The sequence below is a fragment of the Octopus sinensis genome, linkage group LG2, assembly GCF_006345805.1.
Source record: "Octopus sinensis linkage group LG2, ASM634580v1, whole genome shotgun sequence".
In the NCBI taxonomy this organism is placed as follows: domain Eukaryota; kingdom Metazoa; phylum Mollusca; class Cephalopoda; order Octopoda; family Octopodidae; genus Octopus; species Octopus sinensis.
The window spans coordinates 108,655,151-108,667,650 of record NC_042998.1 but is presented as its reverse complement, the minus strand read 5'-3'; the positions used below and the strand labels follow the sequence as shown (position 1 = coordinate 108,667,650).

Here is a 12,500-nt window from a genome sequence, read left to right as displayed (position 1 = left end):
CATAAAATTAAACAAATGTGTTTAAAATGGAGAAGAGAAGATGTTGAAATATGAGAGAATTTTAATTGATGCAAATGATCTTTTCGAACAGCGGTATGAGAAACAAACAAATTCATGATTAAATAGAAATAACTGAATTGATTAAATTAATTTCATTATATGTCACTGTACTCATTAGTGCAAGGAGTATATGCAGAATTTTTTTTTACAAAAGATTTCATAGAGCAAAGTAGGATTTATACTTATGGGACACAAAGAAGAGTTGTGACTCCAATTCATATATATATATTCATGTGAGATTAACAGCGGACCTTGAAGCAATTCAGAGAAGATTCACAAAGAAGATCGTCTCTTTGCAACAGCGCAGCTACTGGGAAAGGTTGAAACAGCTAAGACTCTGGAGAGAAGACAGGAGAGGTATGCAGTAATATATATCTGGAAGATCCTGGAAGAAATTGTGCCAAATTTTGGCATTGAAAGCTACACCAATGCTAGAACGGGACGATACTGCATGGGGCCAAAGATCCCAGCAATGCCATCACGCTTCAGGACCAGTTACTGCAACACCCTGGGTTTCAATGGCCCACAGCTATTTAATGTTCTCCCAAAGAGTCTGAGGAACTTGCACAAAGTAGATGTAGCGGTTTTTAAATCAAAGCTGGACCTCTTCCTGTCGAGAGTCTCAGATGAGCCTACCTCACGGCAAGAGGTGCAAATGATGGTAGCTATATCAAACTCCATACTTCATCAAATGCCACATATTAGAGGAGACTCCTAGTAGTAACAGTGTAGCGCAAAACGGCGGTAAATCAGCATGGCCGCAGCTCTGAGCTGAAACTTTAAATTAAAAAAATATATATATGTATATTTATATATATATTTTATATATATATGTATATATATATTCATATATATAAATATATCCATATATATAGATTTATACATATATTTATGTATATATATATTTATATATATATTTACACACACACACACACGCATATATATATATATATAATTTATATATATATATATATATAAAAATTCATCTATATATATTTACTGGATTACTGCTCCCAGCTATAGTCACCCAACAGTGTGAAATTAACATCGGACCTTGAAGCTATCCCGAGAAGATTCACAAGAAGATTGTCTCTTTGCAACTGCTCAGCATCTGGGGAAGGCTGAAACAGCTAAGACTTTACTCCCTGGGGAGAGAGCGGGAGAAATATGCAGTAATATACATCTGGAAGTTCTTGGAAGGAATTATGTCAAATTTTGACATTGAAAGCTATACCGATGCCAGAACGGCATGACACTGCATAGTGCCAAAGATCCTAGCAGCGCCATCGTGCTTCAGAACCAGTTACTGCAACAGCCTGGGTTTCAGGGGCCCACAGCTTTTTAATATTCTCCCAAAGAAACTGAGGAACTTGCACAAAGTAGTTGTAGGCGTTTTTAAATCAAAGCTGGAGCTCTTCCTGTCGAGAGTCCCAGATAAACCTACCTAACGGCAAGAGGTGCAAATGAGGGTAGCTACATCAAACTTCATTCTACATTAACTGCCACATATTGCAGGAGGGTCTCAGTAATAACAGTGTAGCAAACCTGTGGTGCATCAGCATGGCCGCAGCTTTGAGCTGAAACTACATATATAGATATATAGATATATATAAATATATATATCTTTATTTACACACACACACCACACACACACACACACACACACACACACACACACACACACACACACACACACATATATATATATATATATATATATATATATATATATATATATATTTATAAGACACTGCAATAGCCTGGTCTTCAGAAATTCACAGCTCTACAATGTCCTCCCGAAAGACCTAAGAGGCCTGCATGGGATGGATATAGGTGTCTTTCATCTCATTCACACAGGCAAAAAGTATATATATTTATCTCTCTCTCTTTCTCTCTCTCTCTCTCTCTCTCTCTCTCTCTCTCTCTGTATATGTATATATATATTATATACATATTAGAGGGATGCTGAAGCTCTACTTTCTTCTTTGTAAGCCTAGTATTTATGCTAACGTTTGCTATTGCCGAACTGCTAAGTTACGGGGACATAAACACACCAACATAGGTTGTCCAACGATGCTGGGGGACAAACACAGACACACAAACATCTACACACACACATATACACACATATATATTTACGACAACTTCTTTCAGTTTCCATTTACCAAATCCACTCACAAGGCTTTGGTCAGCCTGAGGCTATAGAAGACACTTGCCCAAGGTGCCACGCGGAGGGACTGAACCCGAAACCATGTGGTTGGTAAGCAACCTACTTACCATACAGCCACTCCTCCGCCTATGTACGCAACATACCCATCTGTCTGTCTATCTATCCGTCTATGTGTCTCTCTATGTCTCTGTCTCTCAGTCTCACTATCTAACATCGTCTCCTCTTGTGGGACACACAAAAACTAGTACAGGAGTATCCGGTGGTGCAGACGTATCTCGTCAGGTGATAAATAGATAATAAAAAACTCGTTAAAATAACATTTCGATAATGCAACTTTCCATTTTGTAGAGAGAAAAACAGCTAGACGGAGGGAAATTCTTCATATATATAGAGGATCCAAAAATAAAATTACATATATATATATATATATATATATATATATATATATATAATAAAATGGAGAAACAAATTTAGTTTGTTCATCAACTTTCGGATATTATAATGTTGGATTATTTATTCAATTAACAAAATGAAAACCTCAATAACATACATATATATATATATCTTATAATTCAATACCTATAAGATAAAAAAGCAAATTATAAAGGTCATAATATAAATTATTGAAATCATTAAAATCGATTTCAATAATTTATATTATGACTTTTATAATTTGTATTCTTATCTAATATGTATTGAATTATAAGATATATATATGTATGAATAAATAATCCAACATTATAATATCCGAAAGTTGATGAACAAACAAAATTTGTTACTCCATTTTCTTATTTGTATTATAAATTTACGGTAAAAATATTCCTTTACCTTCATCCGTTTAATACAATAAATGAGTTAATTGCCTTGCAATTAAAAACATTTATGTATCAAGAATCTGTGTACTTTACCAACAGTATATTGGATAAATGCTATCCCATAGTGGGTTACACCCATAACCCCTATCCTTCTTTGTACTATATATATGTATATATATATATATATATATATATATATAATATATATATATATAATATATATATATATATATATATATATATAATTTTATCTAACACTTGTTTTAGTCACTGGACTGCAGCACCAACACTGGGGCATCACCTTGAATGGTTTAGACGGAAAAATTGCCTCTAGTACTTATTTTTCACGTCTGGTAATTATTCTATCGCGAATTTTTTTCTACTTTTACCTAGCAGCTAAATTACAGAAACGTGTACAACACCAGTTTTAAAATTGTGGTGGGAGGACAAACAGCATCATAAACATAGTAACATACACAACATACATATCTATCTATCTATCTATACATGTATATCAAACTATATATATATATATATATAGTTTGTTAGCCATACGTGTCACATTTTTCTTATATATTGATATATTCGAAAGTGAAACATCAGTCCCTTGCTACCCTGTCTTAATCCTTCATCACATCGAGTTACCTCAAGCGTGAATATCTAAGCTTAGTTGTTGTGAAGTACGGAAGTTGGGAACCCTTAATTGCAATAGAGTGAGGGCTGACAATCAAGTAATTACATAAATTCTACTGCATGCTTTGTCTGTGTTTCTCCCTGATTTGCATATTCAAAGTGTGTGCGTGTGTATGTGTGTGTGTGTTTTGAACGCGCGCACATATGAGTGAGTGAGTTTCTGCGATATGTGGGTGTTTGTGTGTGAACGTGCGCATGCATTATATATATATACAAACAGAATAACAAGAAATGCTGATATCAGTGCACATTACAATGAAAGTAGAACAGAGATTACTATGATAATGTTAATCATACATCGTATTATAACATGCTGTAACTCACCTCCGATAAGGTTTGGGAAACGTAAACCATTTTTTATCAACTACAACATGCTCATGTCTTCATACCTCTATGCACTGTACATATGTGATTACTTTGAGTGCATGTGTTTATGTGAGCATATAGCTTCAATCTATTTACCTAGTCATGTATTTATCTTAGTCTGTATGGATGTATGCTTGTATGTGTTTGTATATACGTAATTATCTTTGTATGTAAGTATACACACCCACACACACACGCACAACACATGTATACATGGACCAATATAAATGTCAGTGTATACATGTATTATGAACACGTATATATATGTATATATGAGTGTACATAAGCATATCTAAACGTTTTATTCCACCTAAATAAGTATTTTGTCTATAAATAGAAATCAGATTTATCGATCGTTCACGCATATATACTATCACGCCTACACATGCATACCGGCACACTTACATACTCGAGAAAACAATTCTACAAACAACAATCGTACACAACACATTTTGCTCGTCTTATAATTGCAACGCGACGTAAAAATAGCAGTAAATTCTCTCTGCCTTGTTAGAAATTGCAGCCAATTCCCTCTCACATCATATATTTTCGTGTTGGAAAATGGCAAGTTGTATAATGCGGTACTGGTTACTCTACACAGAAGATGACGGTGCTGTCACGATTGGAATGATTTTGATCATAGTCTGCTTGATCAGAGATGACCTGCGAAGATAACAACAGCAACAACATTCACTCTTGGTGAGTTAATAAGGAGTGGGGCAGGGTCACTACATGAATACTTAACAAACGAAAAGAAGAAATCAAATTGCTCTCAAACGACGCCGTTTTAATAAATTATGCACTAGATTATGTAATCCAAAATATACTACGGCCAAAAGAAAGATTGAATGGCAGTGGTTTAAGAATCATAATTCATTGCCTCTGTGTAGCAAAGCTAATTTAGGACACTTTTCCATTTATTTATTTATTTATTTTTTTTGTAAATACATGATAAACACTTGGAGGATTTTGTAGAGTAGCCTTTACAGTTGTCCATGTAACTGCCAGCGTTGTGGGTTGGTAGACGCCTAGAGCGTTAGCCAAAATGTTTTTTCTATATGCAAATCGCTTCGAGATCAATCTTGTGTTTCATCTTTCCCGAGGTCGGTCAAATAAAGAAGACTCGATGCTGGTCAAATAAAAGATTCTAACCTGTTCCAAATTGTGTGGACATGAGGCAATGTTAGAAATCAAAATAGCTACCTATACAGAGAGATAGATAGATAAGTGGAGGAGGGGTAGGCGCGTGCGTGTCTAGGCGTATCGACATGAAGATCCAATGTACTTTTGCCATCATGTTTTACAGTCTGTGATAAAATTGTCGCCTCGAAACCAAGAATTGATAGAACGAAAAGTTACCTAATGATTAAAAAAAAGGAAGGAAGATAATTGAATAGTATAGTATGTGCGGCAACTTCACGTGCAGGACATATCTAACTATCAATTGAATGTATTGTGAAGTTCGACGCACCATCTTCATTTGGCAAGAATTTCTTTAGTCTTCCGCATATTGGCCATGGCGAAAGAATTTGCTTGATTGACGCAATTGAAGTTGGGGGTTGTATACAGAGTGCCACGAGTCCCCCTATTTCTACCTCTTTTTGCGATGGACATAAGAATATTTGAATAAAAAAAAAAGATCTTAGGATCCATTCTTATTCGTAATTTGTTGTTCTATTGTGTTATAGTTATTTATTGCTACCTATATATTTATAATATTTAAGGCAATATTATATTATAAATCATCCACTATTTTTTCTTTGAAGTTTTCCGTTGTATTTCGCATTTATACTCTCCTCAGTCTTCAGTCTTTGATGTTCAAGAACAGGAATCATTGTTCTTGTTAAAAACAGCAACAGCTACAGGAAGAATTTTGGTAGTTACATTTCTTTATATTATGTTCACATAGAACTGTGTTAAATTTATCTTTCATCGTTCACGGTATCAATTAAATATATACGTGTGGGGTATAGTGGTTAATATAACCGATGGTACTCACTCCCACCCACAAAATATTAAGAGTGTTAGAACTATTTCTTGTAGTAGTAGTAGTAGTAGTAGTAGTAGTAGTAGTAGTAGTAGTAGTAGTAGTAGTAGTAGTAGCAGCAGCAGCAGCAGCAGCAGTATTAGTATTAGTAGTAGCAGCAGCTGTGGTTATTGTTGTTGTGGTTATTATAGGGTGGAGGCTCAATGGCCCACCGGTTAGGGCAGCGGACACACGGTCGTAGGCTTGTGGTTTCGATTCACAGACCGGGAGTGTTTATTGAGCGAAAACACCTGAATCTCCACGATGCTCCGGCAGTTGATAGTGGCGAACCCTGCAGTACTCTTTCCCCACAACTTTCTCTCACTCTTTCTTCCTGTTTCTGTTGTACCTGTATTTCAAAGGGCCAGTCTTGTCATACTCTGTGTCACGTTGAATCTCCCCGAGAACTACGTTAAAGATACACGTTTCTGTGGAATGCTCAGACACTTGCACGTTAATTTCACGAGCAGGCTGTTCTGTTGATCGGATCAACTGGGAGTTTCGTCATCGTAACCGACGTTTATTATAGTAGATCATAATGATAATGGAAAAAGTGACATTTTACATGTTATAAATTTCGAAGCAATCATCTCTATATAACTATTCCGTTTTGCAGTTCTTCCTTCTTCTCTCCCTGTGTCTGCGTTTCTCTGTATTTGTCTTCTCTCCAATCCCTCTCTTTTTCTCTCTTGCCCACTCTCTCCCTCACTCCTCTCTCCTCTCTCGGTGTCCTGGTAGAAAACAATAACCTTACCCATCATTCTTCACGTTTGTCTCAACGGCTACCGAGTGGAATAGATTCACATCTCGTTTTCGTTACATGAAACATAGGCTCTTTCATATGTCTATATGTTTTTGGTGTTGGAATCTTTGATGCCGAGGCTGAAGACGGTAGGGGATATCCCGTTTTAACTGGGACACAGGAGAACCACATCTATAATATGAGGTCGATATCATCGCCATGGTGTCAAATATATCGGAATTCGAGACAGAAGAATACCAATAGGTAACAAGATCATGCATTGAGCAAGACAAGTTGGTAGGCTTGAAGCTTGGTACTTCAAGAGGCAAGTACCAGGATGCCAGTTTCTGTAGTTAGGCCAAGCGCCCGATTAAGGTGCTTGGAATCTGGTTAAAATGAGACATGCAGGTGGATAAAAACTGGGCAATGGTCGCGAGCAGAGAAGCCTATCGTACTCCGAAATGGGCCGAGAGGAAGCTGTTCCTAAAAGGTCATCCGGAAGTAGCGAATGTCTGTATCGCTTAAGTGATGTATTAACGCTTAGCCATGTTGGAACATACGCTCTATCACTTCTCATAATGATTGTGATTATTATAGATAGATACATCTACGGTAGTTGCGGGCGTAAAAGGTAATAATTATGTATTTAAGCGGCAATATCATCAGCAAAGGTGCATCGATACTTGATAATTGCCAAACGTGAACAGAAATGCATGTATGTATATATGTCTATTTATATGTGTGTTTTTGTGCATATGTAAGAAATATACAAAACAAAAAATTGATAAACATAGACACGCATAACTAGGATTACAAAAACATTAGCCTCACTAACGGAAATTACACTTTGCGAAATTAGAAAAAAACATATGACTAAAATGTCTAAACAGGCGTTGGTGTGGTTTGTTAAGAAATAACGGTATGTAGTTATTTACAATGTTGATGAGACTGATAATATTGGTTATGACAATGATGTTATGAAGTTGATGGTTATGATGCCGATCGGGTTAACTATGATTGCAATCAGAGGTACATGGAAACGAGTATTTCACGGTACAATCTTTTCTAAATACAATACTTGACATGTACACTTACACACATCACATACACACATTTATATGTGTATATATATATATCTATACATACACACACACACACATATATATATATATATATAATATAAATTATATATATATATTATATATATATATATATATATATATATATAAACACACACACACGTATATCGCAATCTCGCATACATGTACATATATGCTGACACAGATATGTGTGTGGGTAGAAGCGCACATGTATTTGTGTATGCATGAGTGACTCAAGCATCCGAGAGAATGTGTTGAGATTTTCCTTCCAGTTCTCTGCACTCTGAGTTCACATCTCGTCGGGAGTAACTTTGTCTTTCGAGGTCGATCAGTTAAGTGATAGCCCTTGACTGGGGCAGCCATCTATTCCTGTACTAATTACATCCTAAATGATCTGTTCGAGAGGGATGGGAGAAAGAGAGAATGTGTGTGCGTGTGTGTTTGCTCGTGACGACAAGGACGCAATATTTTTTATGTATATGTCATTATGATAATGATGACGATGATGATGTGGAGGAGGAGGATGACGACGATAATATATGATGGCGATCATTACACACACAAGCAGAGTTATCTATCTATCTATCTATATATCTATCTATCTATTTATCTATCTATCAATTTATCAATCAATTTATCTGTCTGTCTGTCTATATATCTATCTGTCCGTCTGTCTGTCTATCTATCTATCTATTATCTATCCATTTATCTATATTCGTATGTATTTAATTATGTATCTAATTAGACATACACACTCACATACGTATACACGCATGTACGCACGCGCACACGCACACACACGCGCGCACGCACACACACACACATACACACAAATGTGGCGAGAACTATTTTTGGAAAACCCAGAATTTCTAGTGCCCTCGATTCGGAAGAAATTAACCCCTACACTCTTCTTGCAACCTTCTGGCGAAACTCATAATACCGAGTAACCCATTTACAAATATACTACTACTACTACTACTACTACTATTACTACTACTACTACTACTACTACTACTACTACTACTACCACCACACCTGCTGCTACTGCTGTTACTAGCACTAATAATAATAATAATAATAATAATAATAACAACAACAACAATAATAATAATAATATAATAATAATAATAATAATAATAATAATAATAATAATAATAATAATCGACAAGAAGCACAGAAATTTCCTGTGCTGGGTTAGTTGATGAAATCAGCGCTACTATTTGACTAGCGATTACTCTACAGATAAGTAATAATGCTTCTTTGTTTTTTCATTAAGTACTACAATCTTCTGATATTGAAAAATGTGTACAGCCGATTACTTGACAGGTACATTTATTTTTTTATCCATGCATGGTTTAATTTCAATTCAAACGTAAAAAAAAAAAAACTAAATAAAAATACTAAACAGTATTTGAGTTTACGCGTTGATTCTTTTTCTATTTCTCTTTTAAAATATAAAAATATTAACATCCCTTCCAGATCATCATCATCATCGTTGCATAACCACAAAGATGAAATAATATAGATAACTAGATTTGAAAGTATCCTTGTTCTTAAAAAAAAATTTAATCAATAACCTTGAAAGCTACTAAACAATTATTTGAAAACGTACGAACTATTGAGATATCGATGTGTGTGCGTATGTGTGTGTATTGTGTGTGTGTGTGTGTGTGTATGTGTATGTGTGTGTGTATGTGAGTGCGTGCGTGTGCGTGCTTGCTATATATGTATTGTTACCTATAGGTGTTAAATCATTGAATTTATAGAGACGCGTGCACACACTCACTCACAGTCACATACACACACACATGTATACGTATAGTTATATATAGGTGGCAGATCAGTAGATTTATACACACACACACACACACATACATATAAGTATATACATAAAGATATGTGTGTGTATATAATATATATATGTGTATATATATATATACACAAATAAGATGTGTGAACGTGTTGTTATATTTAGAGGATAAATTGATAAGTTAAGATTATATACGTGTGTGTATTTGTGTGTGTATTTGTGTGTGTGTGTGTGTGTGTGTGTGTTTGAAATATGCACGCGACTTGTATATAATTATACTGCTTAAGAATAAAGATCAAAGTAGCATAAGCACATAACTAGAAAAAAATATATAACACAACAATCAAGATTGACCTGACTTTTTAAATTTTGTTTTTTTCTTCATTACTGTTTTGCAAGATTTTTTTTTCTTTTGTTAGTATTAATCACTAGTTTTCTACGATTCAACTCACCTTGATTTAAAGAGTTCGCAGGATTCCGACAAACTCCCCCGCTGCTGGTTAGGGGCAAGTGACACGAGGTTTTTTGGGTGGGTGGGGACCTCGTGGTGGGAGAAAATTCTCTCCCACCAAATAAAATGTATGTAGCAATATTGTGTTCTTGTCTATGACAAAGATGTATTTATGTATGCATTATGTATTTATGTATGTATGTGTCTGTATGTAAATATATATATATATAGACATATGTGTGTATGTATGTAAATATGTATGTATGTAAATCAATGGATATTTGGTGTGTAATTATGTGAAAATGTTGATTATAGAAAAGTGTACGTTCTATATATGTGCGTGTATGTATATTTCCTTGTGTATATACTTACTTGTAAAGGAAAAGACGTATTGTAGGTTTTGTTTTTATTTCAATATGCAAATTATATTTGTTTATACTGTGTATTTAGAGAAGAATTGTTTAGCGAAGGAAACGAAAAGTGAAAAGAAAGAGAGGCAAAGAAATTAGAAAGAATGTAGAGGGAAATATCAAGAATATAGGTGGTATATATATATGTATGTATATGTATATATATATATATATACATACATATATATGTATACATGTATATATATATGTATATATATATATATTATATATATATATATATAATATATATTACCAAAATGACCCCGCCAGTAGGTCATTCAAATTTCGGTAACACTGCCGCATTAAAACATTCCACATAACCAGACTTTGATAATAGTTCTACAAGTCAAGAACGACGACTAAAAGGGGACAACCACGTTTTTTTTTGTCTTGCTAGACTTGACCACTCACTACTGCTACAGCCATTAGTAGTAGTAGTAGTAGTAGTAGTAGTAGTAGTAGTAGTAGTAGTAGTAGTAGTAGTAGTAGTAGTAGTAGTAGTATAGTAGAGTTTTAGTAAGAAGAGTTTCAAATGGTACTACTGAATTTTGATGGGATAGTGTAGATGATACTAAGAGTAATAACGATAATGTTGATGCAAATGTTGATGACGATGATGATAATGATGTTGATTGTGCTAACAATAATTCTGATTGTGGAGATGACCGTGACGGTGAAAATGAAGGCGAGGGTGGCAGTAGCCGCAGCAATAGCAGTGGTGGTAATAATAATAATACTAATAATAATGATAATAATAATAATAATGAAGATGATGATGATGATGATGATAATGATAATGGTGTTAGTAATAGTTGTTTTTCAAGTTGAAATGGTATAGTTAGTAAATACTGTGATATAGATTCTATTGTTAATAATGATAGTAGCAATAATAGTCGTAATAAGATTAATAATTTTTGTTCTTGTAGCAGTAGTTGTTGTAACAGGGGTGATTGTACAGTGAGCATTGGAATTATTGTTGGGAAGAATTTTGTAAATGACAAAGGTAGGGAGGAAAAGCAGGAGAGGAAGAATGACAGACGTAGTTTTGGTAACGTTGAAAAGGACGAAAACAAAGGTAAGGACAACGACAATGAGGATACGAGTGATTGTGGGGATGAGGCTGATGATAATAATAATAATGCGGATGATAGTAGTGATGATAACGATGATAGTGATGGTACTGGTGGTGGCCGGGAGGATTGTGTTTGTGATAAAGTTGCAAATGTAATTAGAGAATACAACGGCAATGAAGATGAAGATGGCGGTGATAGTGGTAGTGGTTGTGGTGGTTTTGATGAGAATAATGATTTTGCATGAGATGTTGGTGTTGTTGTATGATTGAATCTGTTAGAAGAGTTTAGTAGACCAGTAGTAGTAGTAGTAGTAGTAGTAGTAGTAGTAGTAGTAGTAGCAGCAGCAGCAGCAGTAGTAGTAGTAGTAGTAGTAGTAGTAGTAGTAGTAGTAGTAGTAGTAGTAGTAGTAAAAGCCGTGGTACAGCCGGCCGCACTTGGACGATGTCTTTTGGCGGTAGTCGGGCCGATTCTCTTCCTCTGCTCTCTGTTCATTTGAGGTAAGCAACCGGCTAGCTGAGGTAGAGAGCTTCAAACATTTAGTAGCTATGATGATGATGATGTTAATAGGGATAACAAGGATGGTAAGTCAACATAAAGTCAGTAAGTGGGGAACTCGCAGAAAAAGGGGACGAAGATGAAGAGGCGGGGAAGAAAGAAACAGAAAATAAATAAAAAGAGAGGTAGTAAATGTTTTTTTTGTATGAGAGATATAAGATATAAAACTATTTTAGTTAAATGTGTAGTTGCTGTTGTTGTGTTTGATTTTGTTGTTGCTGTTGTGGTG

At 35.0% G+C, this 12,500-nt stretch overlaps 2 protein-coding genes across 15 annotated transcripts in view; both read right to left on the bottom strand.

Annotated features, from left to right (window-relative positions):
- The window catches only part of LOC115222488, a 961,211-nt gene that overhangs the window by 782,068 nt on the left and 166,643 nt on the right, over nt 1-12,500 (bottom strand). The window contains exon 1 of one of the 12 annotated variants that reach the window (XM_036498867.1): nt 10,235-10,740. The exons of 10 other annotated variants lie outside the window; for them this stretch is intronic. The gene's annotated coding sequence lies outside the window, so the exon portion shown is untranslated. Of the gene's footprint in view, nt 1-4,062; nt 4,176-10,234; nt 10,741-12,500 lie in introns of those variants that run through there. One more of the 12 variants, XM_036498869.1, reaches the window with a different exon arrangement.
- Nucleotides 10,797-12,500, bottom strand: part of LOC118761167 (serine/threonine-protein kinase phg2-like) — a 2,669-nt gene continuing 965 nt past the window's right edge. Inside the window, exons 1-2 of one of the 3 annotated variants that reach the window (XM_036498879.1) lie at nt 12,097-12,500; nt 10,797-12,054 (exon numbers count right to left, since the gene is read on the bottom strand). The exon at nt 12,097-12,500 is cut by the window's right edge and continues 965 nt beyond it. In XM_036498879.1, coding sequence (XP_036354772.1) covers nt 11,069-12,054; nt 12,097-12,208 — 1,098 coding nt within the window. In that variant the 5' untranslated portion in view covers nt 12,209-12,500 and the 3' untranslated portion in view covers nt 10,797-11,068. The other 2 variants (XM_036498882.1, XM_036498887.1) reach the window with 2 other exon arrangements.